Here is a 22,712-nt window from a genome sequence, read left to right as displayed (position 1 = left end):
CAAATACCCTTGAATAATAATTGCAATTTGCCCAATACTGCATGACCGAGTGACTCGGTTGGAGATGTTTATTCTCTAGTAGCAGTGTGGAAAACTTTTCGTATGGCGCCACCACTTTTTCATTCGATATGAAATAATATAGAAGTATCTAAATGAGATAACCCATTCTGTAAAAAAATGAGTGAGCAAGTGTTTTTTTTAATTATAGGGCCTAATGCAATAGACCGATCTGTAAACATAAAATTTGAGTAGGAGCATGCATGCATGAGGGTCTGCACAGTTATAGCACAGTGGCGGTGGTTTTTGCAGTAAAGACAAGACAAGATCTGTATTGACCAATCACAACGCAGCGAAGGTCCGACAAATAAGATCCGACATGCATGCGCATATGCTTGGTGGTGCGCACGGCAGAGTTGTGCAGAAAAGCATTGGAGAACCACACAGTTCTTGCTCACACTGGCGTCGTGGGAAAGCCTACTGGATTGGTCTTTACACCACACACACAAGGACTGAAGGCCACTTCAATGGGTGGGCTACAATATTTTGTTTTGTTCTTCCAGGGGCCGTTGCCACCTACTCCAAGAGCTGAAACAGGGTTACCCCTTTTACAGTCCATACGGATGTAGGTTTGGGTATCATCAATCAGAAGCCTGGCTGGTAGAAACAACTACCTCCCCAACTTTATGTAGCAAGTGCTACGACCGGGATTCGAACCCACACTCTGCTGATCGAAAACCCCAGAGCTTGAATCCATTGCTCTTAACCATAGGCCATGACATGCCACATAGAACTGACGCCAGACGGACAGTTATCCATACTCTCTAATAAACTAGAAAACTGAAAAATAGCATTATCTGATTGCAAAACTGCTTATCAACCAACAGGTCCTATACTATAAATGAGAAGAAAAAGAATAGCTGGTGGCCCTACGTTTCGACCCAAGCAGAGTCTTTCTTAAAGAAACAGGGCTGAAAGGCTAAAATAGTGTCCACTGCCTTCAATTTAAAAGAAGATCCAATAATGTTATATTATTTCATTATTTATTGAAATCAGCCAGGTATGACGCCAATTTTGGCAGCACCACCAACATCCTCCCTGTGGCGAAGGTGAAGACTCCCTGTGGTAAGGGTTGCCGTCCTAGCTAGAGTGTGGTAGATTATTTCACCATGTTACTAACGTACGCAGGGTGTGAAGTTGAAATGTATTTCTTGCATTTTCTAATATTCTACATTCATGGTCCCCTTGAAAATTTGTAAACTAATTGTTTCTCTGCCGCCTGCCCGCCCGCCATCTCATCCCACCCGTCCGCACGAAATTCAAACCGTTTTTTCCCCTGGCCCATGTTAATGTAAGACTCCCAGCTCCAGAGTGGACGCGCCTAATCCTAGTTTGCACACAACTCACTATGAAGTGAAAGGATTTGGGAATAGGCCTCATATCATCATTAGGTTGTTAAAAATGTTAGCCCAAAGAATAGTGGTTAACTCGCTTGACTCCCTCTGTTTGTCACATCAAATTTAATAGTTATATCGTATTCCCGTTTATAAAAAGAAAAACAATTTTGTGGCATGGATTGAGTTAACATCACTTACCGCCGCCGCATACAACAAGTTAGTCGGCAATTTCATTAGTGTGCGTGTTTGTGCGACTGGTTTGCATGCTTTCTGTCGTCTGCTCGTTTTAAACACCGCTGTGTTTGAAGTGCGCCACCAATGTTTGTTATGGGCAATGTGTTGTGATACATTCAGGCACATTCACACAATCACAAGACTAGCAGAACTTGGGTAATAAATAATATTTCGATCCATGTCATAAAATTAAATTTTGTATTTAAAGTGAGTCGAAATAATTTGCCTACGTCCCACCCTTGCTCTGTCCCATTTTCGCTCGGCAAAAGCGAAACATGCAACAAATAAAAACCGGAAAAGTTCGTTTTTCTTGTTTTAATTTTACTCGGCCTGGGGTCAACTTCACAAACAGTTAGGACTAGTCCTTACTTAGGATATTTTTATTAAAAACTGGAGGCTAGTCCTAAATTGGGTCCTAATTTGAGATAAGACTAAGTCTTAACTGTTTATGAAATCTATCCCAGAACAGTTTCATCATCCAAGACCAGTGGGATACTGGGCTTCCTAGGTTTACAACAAAATGATCAGCAGACCCCCTCTGCTTGTAGCCATAATTATTGCCGAGGGCCGGGGGTGATCAAACAATCATTTCCCGCATAACTTTCAGCCAGTTATAGGTTGCCTACTCATCGTTGCGTGGCCGGCCGCCGCTGTCTAGTGATGCCGTCGGCATTCCTGTCCTTTGTGGAACGGCTGCACACTAATGAATGATTGGACAGCAGATTTAAGTTGGGTTTGCTCGCAAATGAGCTAACATTTTTTCCCGAGCAAAGGTTCTGCAGACGATGCAACTTATGTGCAACATCACTATTATAGTTACATCCTGAAAAAGACGTATTATCAGCCCATGAACCCATTGTCGTCTTCTTGGACGAGAGCCGAGCAAAGGGAACATTTACTTTTGGAGTTGTCATTACTGATAATAATTTATCCCCGTTCTTCCTTTTTGGCCATTGATACAAGAAACCAATACTGAGGCAGTCAAAACTAAAAAAAAAAACACCACTCTACATTTCGAGGGTCCCTCAAATGGCTCTTATTGTGGTTATTTCACTCTTTTAGAGGGGTTTCACTCCAGGACAGAGTAAAAAAATCACTAAAGAAGATGCAAACTTGAATCTAAAAGATTGGAAGACCTCGAAAAGAGTTGCTCTTCATATTATATACTTCAGAGAGTGATTTTTCACTCTTTAGAATTTAGAGATGCAGATGACACCACCCTACTGGATCTTGTTTTCGAGAAACTCCAAAGTGGCAACAGATGAACTGTGGACAAAGCCTGCACGAGATCACGGGGCATGAAAATCAACCCAGCCAACAAAATGCAAAATTATGACAGATGACCCGAGAAACATCACCCTCAACGACATTCCCATAGAAAAAGTACAGGAGTTTGTGTTCCTATAGGAAGCAATGTTCCATCTGTGGAAGAAGACGTGAAGAGGCGCACTTAGGCTCTTGCAGCCTGGTCATTTTTTGGTCGGCAGCCTAGTCATTTGGTCGGCAGCCTGGTCATTGGTCGTCTGAAAAACACCATCTGGTCAAACCATGACATCTCAAGATCACTTAAGACCAGAATTTACAAATCACTCATCCTCCCAATAGCAACATTCGGTTCAGAATCCTGGACTCTCAAAAAGGTGACCAAACAAAAACTGGTTGAGTCTTTAAGATGAGATGCCTCCGCTCCATAAAGAGACAAGTCAAGAAATACGCAGGCAACTTAACATGAACACAACTAACGGATGTAGTGACCAGACGCCGCCTGAACTGGTTTGGCCCTTGTCATCAGAATGCCAGCCTACAGGCTTCCCAACCGGGTCTACTACAGTGACTTCAACCATGGAGGAATCCTCCATGCTTCAGCACTCCACGCCAACGAGGACGCCCACCATTGCGCTGGGAAGTGCAAATTCAGGATGATGCCAACATTCCACTTCATGAGGCAGAGCATTAATTAGCTAGAAATAGCCCTGAATGGGGACGTTTGTCCCAGGAGGCCAAGGGACACCCCTAAGCAGCTAAGATAAGAGACGAGAGAGATAATTTAGAGTGTCACAGTGAAATCTGTCCGCCGGTGGAAACTTCCCCCCCCCCCCCCGAACAAGTGCTAGAATGAGGTTGTTTCAAAAGAGGGCACCTCAGAAGTAGTTTGTGCACAGTTGCAGTTCGCCGTTGGTGGGACATCATCCCAGAACGGCAACGGGCAGCATGCATCAGCCATGTCAGCAGTCTGTCATGTCCTACATTAAATCATCAAAGATACATGGAACAAAAAATACACTTATTTGGCACATTAATAATAACAATACTGTATTTATATAGCGCATTTTCCATATACATGTTCAAAATGCGCTACTGAGCAATTTGAGTCGAAGTCATGACTTTATTCATTTTTTTCTGAACATCCAGTCCATCCCTTTTTGTAGCAACATTTGTTTTGGTAAAGTTCCTTCAAATTGGATAGCGCCCTCTTTTGAATAATCTGTTATTAAAAACACCCGCTTGCTCCTCTAACACTGTGTTTTCATAAAACAAAATGATAGACATGTTAAAAATAATAGGTAAATTAAACTTGTTTTTACAGTTTATCATTGATTGAAAATAATATTATTTACAATCAATGACAATGTAAACATCGATCTTTTTATTCAATAGTGAGATCATGAAAACGAGGTTGTATTCACGACTCACTGCATACAACCAACACCCGGGTTCGCTCGACCGCCGGTACCAAGGTTGTTTTTAATGCACTCTGTGTCTGTAGGTAGGATTGGTAGAACGTAGAGTGTATGCTGCGGTATGTACGTGTACATCACACTAGGAATAGCAGGATTCGATTGGAAGTAGAGCACATGATCAGTGGTTGATGTTGTGATGAAAAGTGACAGGTAGATAGTGGCAACTACATCGGGCTCTTCTAACGAAACCTACAGGATTTGCAGCTATCGGAAAATTATCCCCCTACAGTTGTAAGGTAATGTACCGAGCATGATGATTGAGTAAACTGACATGTGAATTTTGGCAAGTTGTTTATTACCAGTCGTTTGGTACGTTGTTTCATGGTTGTAATGTTTGGTTCGGATGGATGGCCGCCGGCCAAGCCCCCATTTTCTTGACATTGGTGCTGCATGCAGTGTGCTACTGCTCTACAACTAGTGCTAGCACTGCTCGTCATGCTCGTGCACCGGTCGGTTGACGACAATGACCAGCACAGCGCTGCAGTGGCGGATTACTTTCCGTATGGCGCCACCATTTTTTCACTCATTTTTAATTTTCCAAATAAAAAAGGGATATCTAATTTTTTAGTCATTGACTATGAGGTAAATTAGAATTAAGGATAACTTTCCGTATGGCGCCACCACTTATTCACACATTTTTTACAAAAAGGGATATCTCATTGAGGTAAATTAGATACTATATTATTTCATATCGAATAAAAAAGTGGTGGCGCCATACGAAAACTTTTCCAGAATTAAATACTTACTATCGAATGAAAAAGTGGTGGCGCCATGTGGAAACTTTTCCTGCAGGGCAAAAATGGTCAAACACGACAGCTAGTCGTAGTCAACAGATTTGCTCAATTTTTACCACTTTCAAAAATCATGACACAAATTCTATGAACCAATGTTAAGTTAAAGCCAGTGGACACATTCGGTAAACAGTGTTGTCCAAGGCCCAAATTACACACATTATTTACTGAACCTCGACCAAACATCAACAGAAATTCCACAGTCAAGCACATGGATTCCAGTAGTAATGTCAAATTTTGTGCATTTAGTGAAATGGACAACACATCAACAGCAACTACCGAGGAGGAAATCTATGCAATGTTAGAATGCTTCACATCAACAGAAAACAAAGGTATCAAGCCAAATTCATTGATGCTTAAATCAGATTAATAGTTGAATCAAGCCATTCATTGATGCTTAAATCAGATTAATATAGTCATTCATTTAATGGATTCCATTCCGGTGCAGTTGAGTTAAGGACAGTGGACACTATTGGTAATTGTCAAAGATAAGTCTTCACAGTTGGTGTATCTCAACATTTGCATAAAATAAAAACCCTGTGAAAATTTGAGCTCAATCGGTCGTCGAAGTTGCGAGACAAAAGAAAAAAACACCCTTGTCACACGAAGTTGTGTGCCTTCTGAGGCTTGATTTCGAGACCTCAAATTCTAAACTTGAAGTTTCAATATCAAATTCATGGGAAATTACTTCTGTCTCGAAAAACTACGTCACTTCAGAGGGAGCTGTTTCTCACAATGTTTTATACTATCAACCTCTCCCCATTACTTGTAATCAAGAACGGTGTTATGATGATAACTGTTTTGAGTAATTACCAATAGTGTCTGTCCACTGCGTTTAAGGCCCGGTCACACAGGCATCGATGACGACAACGAAAACGAGAACGTTAAAAATGTGGGTGTATTCTGCATGAAGCAATTCAACCAGTAGAACGCGATCTCTTTGCATCGTTCTCATTTTCGTTATCGCTGCAGTGTGACTCGGCCTTCAGATGGACAATGTGGCCCTTCTATGGCAAAACATCCTGGCAATTAGAACATTGGTGTTTTTATAATTTCAGGGTTAATTCAATTCAGTGCGATTTTTCCATTTGAAAGTTTCAAAAGCATGCCATGTTTGGTTTTGAACACATGTCCTCTGTTTACACGTATCTCAGCCCTTTTTTTATACACTTTTGCTCTGTTTTATGGCAAAACAGCTTATCTCTGTACTTGCTTTAAATTCTCAAAATGTTATTTTTCTGAGTTTGGCTGTTTTGCCATGGATAGGTAGCATAAAGGAGAGGAGCCTAAATTGCAGAAAAGAGGCATGTTGATGCACAAAACACTTACAAGTGAAACAATTGTGGCTGTACTCTTCTTTCAAGGAATGAGTCCATGTCATACCATCTTAAATGCACTTGGTGTTTCAGTCATCATAAATTCATAGTTATACCATGGAGCAATGGCTATAATAAACCACAATTACTTCATCACTATCAGTTCAATTTCATCCTTCAAACTATTTTTATACATGCAGTGTTATTAATTTGTTACATTTCTAGTGTGCACTCTCCATCCGAGGTTGTGGCAAGACACAATTACATCATTGCTCAATAGTACAGTCATGCACATTGAACGTGTGGTCGAAATTGGCACTAACCTTTAACCTTCCAGCTCAAAACAGGTGATTTGACAGTTTATAAGGGCTAACTATTTATTCAAGTTCTTGGTAACTTGAAGTTTTTATTCAATAATATTTTCATTGCCTCTACGCAGTATTATTTTTTGGAACATTCATTTTTAGCTTCTGGAGTAATAGTATTCCTTTAAAAAATATCCTGATGTCACAATGAAAATTTGCCAGCTTATCAAAGCTGAATAATCTGTGCAGTGTGAAGCAGTGTTATGTTAGTTGGCTTAATTTTAGGTTGTTACTAAGTAGATTTTATATAATATTATTTCCTGGAAGGTTTTGCGAATCATACAAAAAAGTAATTTTATTGAGAAAGTTAGCCTTGGCATTTTTTATTTTGGGTTGTGTTGATAAATAATGAACCACGAAGGCTCGGTCACACAGGCTTCGAAAACGAGAACTAAAACGATAACGTTAAAAATGCACGCACTTTATTGGTTGAATAAGCGTGGGCGTATTCTGCGTTGAGCAATTCAATCAATAGAGCGCGTTCTCTTTGCGGCGTTATTGTATCTTTTTTGTTAATTATCGCTGCAGTGTGACTCAGCCTTCATAACCCTGGGGTACCTGTTCCCGGCAGTCAAAAGGAAAATGCGCAGTGTAATCTGATATATATAACTTGATTTCTACATCCTTTTGAAGTTATTTACTCCTATTTTTATAAATTTTATTTTGTTGTTGATTTTATACACTTATAATTAGTGATATTGTGGGGTCATCTAAGGCCCGGTCACACAGGCCCCGATAACAAGACGATTAAAATGCATGTCCTTGATTGGTTGAATGAGCGTTTTCTGCGTGGAGCAAATCAACCAATAGAACGTTTTTTTTGTGCGTTATCGCTGCAGTGTGACTTGGCCTAACAGCTGGGCTGTCTACCAGCAGTGTTTTTATAATGTGTGCATGTAAGTTTTCAAGCATTACAACAGAATTGCAGAATTCTGGCAATGGAGGAAAGGGTAAATTTTGTTGGAGTTCTTTTTGAGCATGCAGTAAATTTAATATAATAGGCCTTTTTGAGGTATATGGCGAACATGATACAAGTGTACTCTTTGGTTTTAGGTGTATAGGCTATACACACAAATCTACCCAATCCTTAGAGTGTTGTAGAATTGTGTCCGCCATATATCTCAAAATGGCTTTAAATAGCAATTAGCCTAAAAATAGCTTTTAAAACACTACAGTTCTCACAAAAATGTCGTAGATTGAGCCGCGATTGACATAAATTATTGTCCCTTGAAACACTCTCTAAGCATGTCACTTCAAGGTGTTTTGTGCAAATGCTGTGTCCCTGCTCCCCAGTGTTTGAAACATTTACAGGTGAAGTCTGCATTTTCCATTTTGTTCAAGTGCTTGTTCAGTATGCCTGAGTGATATGATAATTTATTATCAATAAATCTACCCCCGAGTGTCAGTCTGAAGCGCTTTTAGTGTTGAGCCAATGTGAACTGAGGGATAACCTAGAGGGACACTAATGGAAGACAGAGACACTTGCATATATTGAATGTCAATAAACGATGTAAACATTTTATCAAAACACCTTGGGGCTTGAGCACAATTTCAAGAGGTAAGTTTAATGTCATTCAAGCCCAGGGACTGTTGAGGTTGTTATTACAAACAAAGTAGCTGTGTCAATGTTTTCTTATGAATGAAAAGTTAAAAAAATAAAGAAACCTCTAGAAAATTAGTTTTTGCTCAAAATTTTAGTTTTTTTGATGCAAGTTAGTATACTGTAGTGTGCATTCATGCCCTTATCTTTTACATTGACATATGGAATACACTGAGTTTTTACTTAAGCTGCCCTAAAGGTGGGCTTGTATTTTGCTTGAGCCAGGCCTGATACTTCACGGAGGCAACGTGTCCCCTGGTAATTGCCTTGGTGCCCTTGAAATGCTACAGTAGAAATTTGCAATTAATTGCAATTTCATCATAGGGTGCCCTTTACAAGAAAATGCCTTGGTGCCCTTGCCCTTTCAAAAAACGAAGCATACAGCCCTGTTGAGCTATGATGGAAAAGTCAAGATGAACAGGATGAAGCTGAAAATGAACACTACAGTCACTATAAACTGATCATTTGTGTGATTGTCCCTGAACAAGTGTCACTGAGACAAAACTTGCTTACATGTATGTCACATGCCTGGAATAAAGCTTTGAGAGCGCAAAGCCATTTTGATTTTGCAAACGGCACCAGTTTCCATTGTTTGTAAAATCTGAAAGTCTGTGACGCTTTTGAAGGGGCCCCAAGGTCAAGACCAGGGGCACTGGAGGCCATGGCCTCGTTGTTATTCCAGGTCTGGTGTCACCCACTTGATCCAGTTACAAAGACACAAGGTAGTCATGTGACTTGTTTTCAATTCACTTATGATGGTGTACATTATGACAGAAAGTTTCAAGATAAAGTGTGTATTGAACTAATGTTTTTCTTTTTAAAACAGGATAGTGAATGGCTTGTGGTGTAATTTGTTAGTCCTGTTGGCAGCCGCCATTTGGATACTTAGTTTTCCCATAGACCTATGACAGACAACAATGCAAAGCCACAGACCAATTGGGATTGAGTCCCGCCTGTCAGGATTTGGAAAAGCCCAATAGGCCCTATAAATACTATTATGTAAAATGAACAAAACGTTGCAGTTGCTTACTTGAACAGTTGTAATTACAACAACATACCCGATGTAATTATTTTAGTGTATAAGACGGTGAAGAAATGAGCAACAGTGGGCATGATCAAAATTGGTACATCACTCATGTTCACCTGAGCCATACATGCATCTTTGTAGCACATCACAGGATTGCAACCATTACAAATCACAGTCTATCACTGAGGTATAACATCACATACATTGTGTACAGGGTAAACCATTGAGGTAGAATTAATTCATTCTTACCTAGATGCTTTAAACCACCTCTGCACAACATGGTGGTAGGGATAATGTTTGGGATTTAATACTCCTACAGATGATGTAGAGCTCGCAATTTGGTTAGCACTGCCAGGATTACACTCTTTATCATTCACTTCAGCCTTGCTTTTCAACCATGGTATCTTTCTCATTATTGTGTGTGAAAAAGCATTACCATTTACATGCATTGTATTGTGTCTCCTGGCTGAAGATGAATGCTTTATTGTACAATTTATTTGGGTGTGTGATCTTTGCTCACTGTATAATAAGCACATAAAAAGGCAAACTTGTGTACATTGGAACCATAGACTGGTCACACAAACTTTGCACTGAACAACCAAATTGGGTATGTATACAACTAGATTGTTGTTTTGATGGACCTTTTCCCATGGACATGAAAGATTTTAGCTTTTATTTTGTTTCCGAGCAATTTAGGTTTTTTTTTTGCCCTACAATTAATAAGAAAACCAGTTTTGTTTCTTGTTTTGTTTTCATGTTTATTATGAGTCTTAGTACACATTTGTTGAGTTTAAACTTGGATAATTTTGTTGAGAAGTTAAGCATTACCATTATAAGTTTTATAAAATTATTGCGCTTTTAAGCCTGGTTTGATCATACTTTATACAAAGTGAATTTGATGTCACTACTTTTTTGCAGCAAATGTTAAGCAAGAGTTTCAGCACTTTCCACCTTGAGCAAATTGTTAACTGCGAATTGTGATGAATTTGACATTACAATTTGTGATGTCAAATCCACTTTGCGTTCACATGAAGTACATGTATATGAACCTGCCGAAAAAGCTTGCCCGTTTTCTTTCTTTTATATTTAGCAAAGCTTAGAATGGTTAAAACAGCACACTTGACTTTCAGGGATTGACTCTCTAACTTTTGTCTACTGTGTTTCCTCAACCAGAGCGTTTATTGATCCAGTACAGTTTGGATGAGGATTGTATAATGCTTGAAGATCCAGTACATGTTGGGAATAGTAGCAGTAGACTAGGCTGGATGCAACATAAGGAAGATGAGGAGGTGAAAACAGCTAGGGGAGACCCAGAAGAAGAAACTTCAAGTGCCAGTACTTCAAACTCATACAGGTAAAGATAGTGTCATCATAATAAGCCTTGTTGAGGTATAGTGGATGTGATAGGAGTGTAATAATAATAATAATAATAATAATAATAATAATAATAATAATAATAATAATAATAATAATAATAGTAAACTTTTCTATGGTGCTCTACATTGAACACAGTGCTCGCAAGAAAAACAAAAATACATAAAAAGTAGAAACTATAGCAAGTAGTTGCACTCAGTGGGAAAGAAAAACGTTTTGAGAGACTGCTTGAAGACCGAAGTAGACACTGCTTCCCTGATGTCACAGGGCAGTTAGTTCCAAAGTTAAGGAGCTGCATTAAAGAATTTGTAGGAGGGAGGAACAACCAAGCGTGTGATCAGAGGTAGAGCGGAGCCTTCTACGGTCTTCAGAATGACCAGTATTGGTTTTGGTGTATAGACAATGTGACCTCTGACGTCACACAAAAATCATAACATGATTCGCGCGCATATCGCCGGGCAAAACCTTTGTGTTTTGGCAGCCACCTAGAAAGTGTATGCAATCTCACCATGACTACGTGTCTTTTTGCCCGGCGAAACATGACGTACACAGTGTTTTTTCAACAGAGGGCGGTTTAAATGTAAACATTGGTCACATCATCTATACACACAAATTTACCCAAACCTTATATGTTGTAGCATTATATTGTAGCTTATGGTTTTGGATCATTGAGTTTACCTCCATCCTTGGATCATAGAGCCTTGTTTTGGATCAAGTGTAGCTATTGATTTTTGATTGACTAGTATGTAGTTTAAAGACACAGACACCATTGGTAATTACTCAAAATAATAGTTGCATAAAAACTTACATGGTAATGAGCAATGGAGAGCTGTTGATAAAACATTGTGAGAACTGGCTTCCTTTCAAAGTAACAAGTTTTTGAGAAAGGGGTAATTTCTCACTCACTGAAGCCTTTTTTAGGCATTTGAAAGCACTCAAATGTGTTTTGTCTCTCAATATTTTCTTGCAAATTGAGTCAAAATTTTCACAGATGTGTTATTTTATGCATTGATACACCAAGTGAGAACACTGGTCTTTGACATTTTACCAAAGGTGTCCAGTGCCTTCAATGAGCAACTCGTTTCAATCTACCAAGCTGTGCAAGCTACCATTGCTACCATCAACAATTCATTTTTACTGGTCAACTGAACACGTTAACTAAACATTTATCAAATATTAAATTTCTGTATCAAATTTACTTAGGGTTTAGATTCAGAACCATTAGTTTCACGTACAGTTTAGAAGACTATAGTGAGTTTGGTAAAAAATTCATATTGTAGATATTCACAGTGAGTTTCACATATAAACGTCTTGCTTGTTCTTATTGTTAAATTGTATAGAAAAAAGGGAAAGTATGCAAAGATGTTCAACAAAATACTGGCTAGCCTAAGTATAATTTATAACCATACTGTACTTGCTCATACTACAAGAAAATACTAAGCAACACTGTGTACTATTATGACAGGCATGTTAGTGTGCATTGTCGCAGAATATAATCACAAGGTGCAATCTGGATTATTCTATTTCCTGAGGCGAAGTCTAGTGGAATGGGAAACCCAGATTTCACTGCATGACAATAAATACATGGCAAAATAAAGGATGATGACACGTGACATGTGTTTCACCAATCAAATGACAAGGATCTTTGCGTGAGTTATGTAAAATTGGTTATAAAACTCAAAAGGTAAAACTCGAAAGGTAAACTTATGATGATTTGTGCTGTGTGCAACCAAAAGTGTATTGTATGTAAAAGTACATCATCTTCCGATTAGCATACATTTAAGATGTCAATGTATGTTAACCTTCTATAACTCTCATATTATTATCTTTATCTAACTAGATTTCTTTTGCTTTCAGTAGTAAAGTTTGATATCAGTGAAGGTTCATTATACTGTATACAGTTTCCGTTGATGTTTAGGTGTATGTTTCTGCCTTGCATGGTACAATGCATGCGGTTGTTTTTGATTAGATTTCTATGGATGACCTTGCCAATCAATTGCTGAGCAAGTGTGTTACTACTTTACAAATGCCACAAACAAATAGTCACATCCCCTTCAGGTCATTTCTGTAGTGCTGCTTTCCAACTTGGGTGTAATCCCTGGCTATGGCAGTTTATGGTTGAGTTGTTGCATGGCTTCTGACTTGCACTCATTAACAGAGCTCAGAGTGCTGGGGTGGATTTCACAAAGAGTTAGGACTAGTCTTATCTCGAGTTAGGACCAGTTACTCGTCCTAACTTGGGACTATCCATGCAATTTGTATCTCCTAGGACTAGTCCTAACTCTTTGTGAAATCGACCCCAGCACTCTGAGCTCTGTTATCCAGTGATAGCAGTTCCAAATCTAGCCCTACACGTATATAGGACTCATGCTCTGTACACAGATACAGAGTCCTAACTATGAAGGCCCGTTTCTGGGGCAGACAATTTTCAAAGCTTCATAACTTAAATCTTACCTGCAACAAGCCACTATTTTCAACAGATTCACTTTCTATGGCGGCATACATTCACACATAGATACTGCCAATGCCATGGAATGTGAATCTGTTGAAGTTAGTGGTTTCTTGCAGGTAAGATTTGAGTTATGAAGCTTTGAAAATTGTCCTCCCCAGAAATGTGCCCTGATATCCAGGACGTCACTGTAGTATAATGCGAAAGTGTAAGGCCGCCAGGGTAATTTCAAATCCTGCTCATTGTAAACAAACGCTTCCTCACCCCAAAATTGAACTTGATTTGTAGGGAGCTAATAATGGACATTATACACAATTCTTCTATGTATTGTTTACTCCTGGAATCCAGAGAAATGTGCTATGGCTTCCATTACAATGGGTTTCCATATCCAATGAGATATTCAAATTTATCTATTAGCGCAAAAAATATAAAAATAGTGCAAAATAGCCTGTGATATGGACTGTGACACTCTTGTTGCCATGGATCAAGCAATCAGAATCAAGGATTTAAGTTTTGTTATTTTCTTTGTGATTTAGAGATGAGTGGTTGCGGCTATTTGAGAGACCAGACTATATTCAAATTATCAAACAGGAAGGACTGAAAGGAAAATTAAGAAGTAGCAGATTCCGCAGTGTATGCTGGCGGGTAAGTCAAATTACTCTTTTACCTACCAAACAATAATGCGCTCTACATCATCCCATCCCACCCCCCCCCCCCCCCAGAAAAAAAAGAAAGAGAAAAGAAGAAACAAAAGACACCAACCAAAAGCCCACAAAAAAACAAAAACAAGTAAACAAAAACAAATTCCAAAAACCTTAAAAAAAAACTAAATAAAGCAATCAACCCCAACAACGGTAGAAACACACAGACACTCGGCCAAGACAAACAAAACAAACCAAACCAAACAAAACAAAAATGAGCTATACAAACAAACAATGAAACAAACACCCCAACAAACAAACTGAAAGGAATCAGCAAAATAAAAGTTTTCCTTAAAAAAAAATGACATTTAGCCATTTTGTTTACATTATATTCATTAAACAGATGCTTTTGAAAAAAACCCAGTGATTTGTTGTGATTTTAAGAAGGGAGATTAATTGACACTTCATTCATGTTTACCCCCGCTGAATGAACCGATTTGCCATTTTTTTGACACAGTGTTGTGCATAGGGATGGATAAGTGTCTGTCGTGATTAAAAAAAAAAAAAAGAGGAAAATGTGACAAATTGATACAACCAATTAACCCAGATGCATTGAAACACTGCAAGAAATGCCTCCAAGGTTTGTATTAATATTTTATGTATGTGGCCATTTTTTTTCCCGAATGCCACAATTGAAAAAGTCCTACATGTGCATCAACATACATGTATTAAGCGATTTATATTTGTGCATGTCCTGCAGTCTATCTTGGGAGTGTTTATCGGGTTAGAGGTTGAAGAAGGGAAAATACTAAGGGCTTGATTTAATCAATAATCCGATAATTCAATCATCTGAAAACACGTACATCAGCGATCGTAATATTTAGAATGTGTGCCACGTTTTATCCAGTCAGCTGTTTCATTTTGTCTTTTTTTGAAAGCAGGTTTCAGCCATAAAATGTTAAAGTTTGGGTTTGCAAGTAGTGCTGTAAAACTATGGAGCGATACCATGTGATACATGTACAGTGCCATACTGACCTAAGATTAGTTTTAGCAGTGGGTACCACAATTATTTCAAAATTTAAATTTACCTTTAACACTGATACGTTTTAAAGTACAACAGATTCTCTATACACAGGACTTGGGCAAATAATGAGTATGACATTTTAGTACAGTTTTTAAACACTTCACTGACTTGATCGACTCAAACATTTCTTAAAATAGAAGCCAGCATTTGATATCCTGGCTCACATTTCATATTTACACCCATCTTGCTTTTGTACAATGCACATGTATGTGTGTGTATCCTTTTTTTGTAATGAGAGAAACAGGATATATATGCAATGACTATAATGCAGAGTAGTGTTTATTCTTTGTGCTGTCTCTGTACTTAATCTTGCTTTGCATTTAGTACACTGTGCAATTTGTTTATGTTTCAATAACGCCATGATCATATATGCATATCATTTGCAAATCATAAACTACAGAACTAAAATATGAGTCACAAGATGTTTAACTCATTTCCAGAGTACATGCACAAGAGGTGTTTATTATTTGTTCTGTCTCTGTGCCTAATCTTGCTTTGTATTTAGTACCCTGTGCAATTTGTTTTTGTTCAATAATGCTATGATTAATGCGCATCATTCGCGAATCATAAACTATAGAAATCAAACATGAGTCACAAGATATTTTACTCATTTCCAACTGAAGATCGTTTCCTCTCAATGCCAAGGTTTATTTAGAAGTACTTCCTGAATCTCAAGCACAATGGGTGACATCCGTCAGACAGGACAGAGAGAAGTATGCAACCATCAAGAGAAGGTACATTCTGGACCCTCAGACTGGATCCGAGAGTAGAGAAGCAGATCTCAGTCTGAATAATCCACTCTCTCAGGAGGAACATGTAAGAATAATGAGATAACCTTTTTGAGTCTTTGACATGTACCAAAGGTGTCCAGTTGTCATTTTGGTGTTACAAATTCGCAAAAAATAATTCAAACTAGCAGAACTTCGCATAATGCAATGACATGTAGTTTAGCCTATCTAGTATCTTGAGTTGAACACAAAAAAACATTAATATTGAAGAATGGTTCAGCTTTGCTATTACATGTAAGCTCATTCTGACGTCAGACGATTTGTTAAAGTGGGAATTGAAATTCTGATCATCAAAAATTATTGATGAGTTAAAGGCACTAGACACCTTTGGTAGTTACCAAAGACCAGTTTTCTCACTTGATGTATCCCAACTATACCAACATATGCATAAGATGCTAAATCTGTGAAAATTTTGACTCAATTGTTCATTGGAACAAGTTGCTAGAGAATGATGAAAGAAAAAACACCCTCGTTGCACAAATTTATTTGCTTTCAGATGCCCCAAAAAACAAAAGACTTTAGACGTGAAGTGATTTTTGGAGTGAGAAATTACCTCTTTCTCAAAAACTATGTTTATTCAGAGGAGTCATTTCTCACAAAGTGTTGTACTATCAACAGCTCTTCATTGCTTGTTACCAAGTAATTTTTTATTCTAACAAAGATTTTGAGTATTTACCAATAGTGTCCAAAGCCTTTATTGAAACATAAAGGACATCTATACTAAGAATAAATTGCGCCACAGCACCTTGTTAACCCTAACATGGTGCAAAACGGAGTATTTCACGTACTTCAATCTAGCTTCACAATACCTTGCAGGTAAATACTGAAATTTACTGAGCAAATTGAACATAACTGAGTGACGAATATATATATTTTTTTAGAAAGAACATTGCAAGCTACTTAAATGTCATACCAATGAAATTCTTCTCTTTGTAATCCAATTTTCAAATAATAGTTCCATCCACTACATGTATGTAAGTGATCCTTGGCAGCTTTTAGGTATTGACTTGTTACATTTTCTGAAATTGCCAGAGTCCTTGGAACCGGTTCTTCCAAGACAAGGAATGTAAGCAGGAGATCAGTCAGGATGTAAGACGTACCTTCCCTGAGATTGAATTCTTCCAAACATCTGAGATGCATGACATGATGGTTAACATTCTCTTTTGCTACTGTAAGGAACATGAGGAGCTTGGATACAAACAGGTCAGATTCATACACACTGTTAAATATTTATACCATCTTTAAAACTTCTAAGTTTTGATCTGCTTGTTTTCTTTTGTATGCACTCTATCTATGTTCAATCCTCTTTGTTTTTTAAAATGATATGTTAAATTTGCACCAGGGATAAAGAATATTAATTTTGGTTTTACCCTTTTGAATCCAACTTGAGTAATACTTCGTGATTTTGTGTACACAACTCTGGAAAGAGTATACAGTGACTTTACACATCGGTGTATGAGTAAAACCCAAATTAATATTCTCCTTGTGTTATTTACATGTTTATGGACCGTGTTAACTCTTTCAGTGCTCACTTCTTGTTTGTATTTTGAACCCAGTATGACACGCTTTTTGAAAAAATTTGAAATTCTGTATTAAAAAAAAAACTAAGACTAAAAACACCAAAACAAACTTTTTTACTAAACAAAAAGTATGTTGCTGATTTGTGTGCCTTGGTATATCCCAAAGTCAGCCCTCTTGTGATAACATGTATAGGTTGTACTTGAACGATTGATGACACTTTTTGAGTACAGGTACATACATGTAAACAAGATTGTACATGTATGATAATGGAACTTTCTGAAGACATAACAAAGATCGTACATGTATGACCTTGGGACTGAAAGAGTTAAAGTTAGTGCTTGATTCATCAGTTTGTGCTTGTTTTGTCGCCCACCCCCCCCCCACCTCCGACCTCCGTAACATCGTGTGTTGTAGTTTTCAACTTGCAACCAGTTAACCATTTTGTCCCATTATAGAATGCATGTATTTCATGAGAAAGAGACCCCAACATGAACCTTGAACCCACACTAAACTTGAAATAGCGGCTGTGTACCCGCATACAAATCTCAAAGATACTGAAACAGTGATAACTCAACATCAGTTTACAACTGATAAATAATTATATGGACTTCAAATCTCCTATTTTTAACCCAATGTGTATTTAAAGATTATTTACAGATTTGTACCTAATAGGGTTTCAGTCACAATTTGCTAAAAGGGTGTCCAAATTTGCTGAAAAAAAAAAAACTGAGTGTCCAAATTGTCACGTACGACACATTTACATGTTAATGATTGATAAAAACAGTGTGTTAAAATTTGGAAACAGGGTGTCTAAAAGACACCACCTACTGCTAATAACACAGAGAGGATTTCATTTAAAGCCATTATACACTTTCGGTAAACAGTATTGTCCAAGTCCCACACTTCGTGTATCACAACTCATATATAAAACAACAAACCTGTGAAAATTTAGGCTCAATCGGTCATCGGAGTCGGGAGAAAATAACGGGAAAACCCAATCTTGTTTCGGCGCGTTTCGCCGTGTCATGACATGTGTTTAAAATAAATCAGAAATTCTCGTTAACGAGAATTTATATTGTTTTACCGTTTTCTCAAAAAGTAAAGCATTTCATGGACTAATACTTCAAGAGAAGTCTTTCACCATTACCTTCTGTAAACCCTGTAAATTATTTGTAAATCTGTGAACTTTTTTTGTTTTTTTCTGTACCGAAAGGGTCCAATGGCTTTAAGTGACTGTTGTAATCTTGGGGGAACAACCACACATTATGTTGTTTGCATCCCTGTGGAGACATATTTTGTTCTTTCTTTTTGGTCCTGTCTTTAAGAAGTTCCCATTAACTTTGTACACAGAATTCCTTGTGGAGCACCCTAGTCTTTAAAATTTCCCGATGAAGACCTTTTGTTGTCCCTTATCTCTTTTGTTCTCAATCTCCATAAGGTAGTGAATATGCAATTTTGTGCGTAAATTTCATGGGAGGAGTGTTGGTTGGCAAACCAATGGCTCTTTTGGGATCAAAACTCTTCCATAAGTTTACCAGGTCTACACCATGGAACTCCAAATGGGAGGAGTGTTGGTTGGCAAACCAATGGCTCTTTTGGGATCAACACTCTTCCATAAGTTTACCAGGTCTACACCATGGAACTCCAAATGGGAGGAGTGTTGGTTGGCAAACCAATGGCTCTTTTGGGATCAACACTCTTCCATAAGTTTACCAGGTCTACACCATGGAACTCCAAATGGGAGGAGTGTTGGTTGGCAAACCAATGGCTCTTTTGGGATCAAAACTCTTCCATAAGTTTACCAGGTCTACACCATGGAACTCCAAATGGGAGGAGTGTTGGTTGGCAAACCAATGGCTCTTTTGGGATCAACACTCTTCCATAAGTTTACCATGTCCACACCATGGAACTCCAAATGGGAGGAGTGTTGGTTGGCAAACCAATGGCTCTTTTGGGATCAACACTCTTCCATAAGTTTACCAGGTCTACACCATGGAACTCCAAATGGGAGGAGTGTTGGTTGGCAAACCAATGGCTCTTTTGGGATCAACACTCTTCCATAAGTTTACCAGGTCTACACCATGGAACTCCAAATGGGAGGAGTGTTGGTTGGCAAACCAATGGCTCTTTTGGGATCAACACTCTTCCATAAGTTTACCAGGTCTACACCATGGAACTCCAAATGGGAGGAGTGTTGGTTGGCAAACCAATGGCTCTTTTGGGATCAACACTCTTCCATAAGTTTACCAGGTCTACACCATGGAACTCCAAATGGGAGGAGTGTTGGTTGGCAAACCAATGGCTCTTTTGGGATCAACACTCTTCCATAAGTTTACCAGGTCTACACCATGGAACTCCAAATGGGAGGAGTGTTGGTTGGCAAACCAATGGCTCTTTTGGGATCAACACTCTTCCATAAGTTTACCATGTCCACACTATAGAACTTCAAAGTTGGGTGCACACCTGACTTAACTCATTTTCAATTGACTTAAGCTCTTTTCTGGTCGACTTTTCACACTACAAAACAACTCCTGGGAATTTCTCGGGAAATAAGTTATTCCCAGGCGTAACTAACCCCTTTTCGGAGGTAGGTTTTAGGGAGTTCTCCGGGGTAAAACGTTTTTTTTTTCCCTGGGTTTAACTTGTGCCCAACTTTTGCGTCCACCGTGTTGAGACGTCCGCATGGGCAGACATGTTAACCACATTTCCTAGGGTTTGATTGTGTGAAACGCCCGTGCATATTCCTGGGAAATAGTACAAGAGAGTTGCCAAATTGGTATAGAGAGAATGGTTGCTTGGGTGGCGATGGGGTTAAAACTCCTGGGATTTTCCGGGGAGTTTATTTCCAGGGAAAAAGCTCTGTAGTGTGAAAAGGGCTTAAATTTATGTACTGCACAATTACATTGACAATCATGTACTGTACATAGAAAAGAAAAAAAAAACCAAAAATGTTACTTACTACCCTTGAATGTGAATGTGTTCCATTTATTTTGGCAGGGTATGCATGAGATTCTGGCTCCGCTTATCTTTATTCTTCATTGTGACCAGCAGGCTTTCCTCCATGCCCAAGAAATCAAGTCACAAATGTAAGTTACCCCCATAGCAATCAATCAGAACTTGAATGAATCACTGTATGTAGAAGTGGAGTAGAAGTATGTAGAAGTGGAGTGAGTTGGCGTAGAACTCGGGAAACATACGTAGGGAAGCTTAGGGAATGAGATGACTGGCTTTGAAGTGGTTTTCTTATTCTAGCCAGATTGCTTCTCCTACGGTGAAGTTATATTAATCACTTATCTAGTCATTGCATTTGTTTTATGTTTGTCTTATAAGACAGCCTACCTTTGTAAATATTAAACTTATGGGATCAATGGTCATAAGTGCGAACATGCACCCCCCCCCCAAGAAAGAACCCCCCCCCAAAAAAAAAAAAAAAAAATAAGAATCTTTACCCCAGATGCACAAATGAACATCTAGTCTAGAGATGTTTTGTGTTGTTAAGTTTGAAGCCATTATAATTGTAAAAAGCTGCTTGGGGTATGACATCTAATTTGTGGATAGTAAACAGCAATTACCCCATTAGTTATGGTATACTTGCAGCATCTCTACTTATTACATAATGGTGTAAATAACTATCTTAATACTATGCGCTTAAAAAGCATGTCCACGACATTATAGGCGTACATTTGAATGCCTTGAATTACAAAGCTATCAAAATAGTTATTATCTAAATTGGAAATCCCATGTAATTTGTTGTCCTTCATGATGCCCATGTCAGGCCTGGAAGTACATGGAGGTCACAGAGCCCTGGTTTAGGCCTTGGTGCCCCTTCTAAAGGGTCCAATGGAAGTGCCCTTTGCAAAATGAAAATGGCCATGCCCTTTTAGAGATTGCATTTCAGGCCTGCCATGTGTTTTTCCCCCCTGTTTTAAAGAGAAATTATAACTTGATCCATATCCATTTGATTTCACCCCGTTTTTTTATATAGCTTGGTTGGACCTGCCAAAAGGTTTGATCCTTAAATGCATTCATTTGATTTGTTCACATACACATCCATTTTATGTTCCTCACCCTTCTCTGTTCTAGAATTAGAATGAATTATTACTGCCTCATGAAGAATCATGAAACTTCTTCTGCTGTTAAAGGAAAGATACAACATTAATAACGATGTACATGTAGTTTGTGGTTAATACAAGCTGCTATCATCTGGAGCATGGTTTCTGTGTACCAGCTCCCGCATGAACAATGTAAAAGTACTGTTCATTATTTACAAGAGACTAGGGTCTCCGAGGTCAAATTCAATTTTGTGACCCACTCATTTTCCAATAGATGGAGTCCTTTTGAAAATGGATAATAATTACAAGTCTCTAACTTCACATTAAAGGGAAAGTACACGATTGGTAGTTACTCAAAACAAATATTACCTTGAAAACTGACTTGGTAACGAGCATTGGACAGCTTTTGATAGTGTAAAACATTGTGGGAAACGACTCCCTCTGAAGTAACATAGTTTTTAAGAAAGAGGTAATTTCTCACTAAAATTATAAAAGACTTCTAGCTCGAAGTCTTTTATTCTTATCTGAAAGCACACAAATTCGTCCAACAAGGGTGTTTTTTTTCTTCATCATTTTCTCGCAACTCCGATGACCAATTGAGCTCAAATTTCCACAGGCTTGTTATTTTATGCTTATGATGGGATACACCAAGTGAGAACACTTGTCTTTGACAATTACCAAACGTGTACCTTCCCTTTAACCACTTTCACATCAGTATTTAAAAAAGTTTCTGTGTCCACCTAGGGTATTATTTTTCTGAACTTTTTGAGATTTTTGGTTAATCGTTTGCCTTTGGAACTTGACAGAGGAAAGATAACAAAGGTTCTCCGGGGTTTGATGTTGTCGCATGAGAAAATTTAGTAGGCTCTCACCATGATTTGCAGAACCTTGGCAAAAAATCTGCCATGGTTTGCTGGAATCTCGGAGACAAACAATGGTGGCAGACTGTACATTTTTCATTCATAATTTTTAATAACATGATCAAAATGAAATTAAACTTGACCTTTTGACTGGGGCAAAAAATCCTCTTTTGAAAGAATAGACCTACTTGTTTTGATGTTTGATGAGGTCATGTATCAAATTTTTGAATGGCAGAGTTGAAAATAATTTAATGACATTTCACACCAATTTTAGCATGAGGTTAGAGATTTGTAAGTTTCCCCCACTTTCACTAGGACTCTATCTATTAAGAAAATGGGTGGACATTGGAGCCCCTCTTTAAACAATTTTAATCACCAATTTTCTTTTTCAAAGAATATCCAGAATGGATAAGTGATTGACAATTGGAATGAATTGCTGTTCTTTCCTATAAACCTAATGCTGTACCTTTCCTTT

General features: G+C 38.2%; 1 protein-coding gene across 3 annotated transcripts in view; it reads left to right on the top strand.

Annotated features, from left to right (window-relative positions):
- The first annotated feature begins 4,421 nt into the window (after nucleotides 1–4,421).
- Nucleotides 4,422–22,712, top strand: part of LOC117288203 (TBC1 domain family member 5-like) — a 34,879-nt gene continuing 16,588 nt past the window's right edge. Inside the window, exons 1-8 of one of the 3 annotated variants that reach the window (XM_033768950.1) lie at nucleotides 4,422–4,605; nucleotides 5,410–5,492; nucleotides 10,642–10,822; nucleotides 13,828–13,936; nucleotides 15,662–15,832; nucleotides 16,837–17,007; nucleotides 20,323–20,411; nucleotides 21,311–21,331. In XM_033768950.1, coding sequence (XP_033624841.1) covers nucleotides 5,414–5,492; nucleotides 10,642–10,822; nucleotides 13,828–13,936; nucleotides 15,662–15,832; nucleotides 16,837–17,007; nucleotides 20,323–20,411; nucleotides 21,311–21,331 — 821 coding nt within the window. In that variant the 5' untranslated portion in view covers nucleotides 4,422–4,605; nucleotides 5,410–5,413. The remainder of the gene's footprint in view (nucleotides 4,606–5,409; nucleotides 5,493–10,641; nucleotides 10,823–13,827; nucleotides 13,937–15,661; nucleotides 15,833–16,836; nucleotides 17,008–20,322; nucleotides 20,412–21,310; nucleotides 21,332–22,712) is intronic. The other 2 variants (XM_033768951.1, XM_033768952.1) reach the window with 2 other exon arrangements.

The sequence above is a fragment of the Asterias rubens genome, chromosome 3, assembly GCF_902459465.1.
Source record: "Asterias rubens chromosome 3, eAstRub1.3, whole genome shotgun sequence".
NCBI lineage: Eukaryota > Metazoa > Echinodermata > Asteroidea > Forcipulatida > Asteriidae > Asterias > Asterias rubens.
This window is presented reverse-complemented; position numbering and strand designations above follow the sequence as displayed.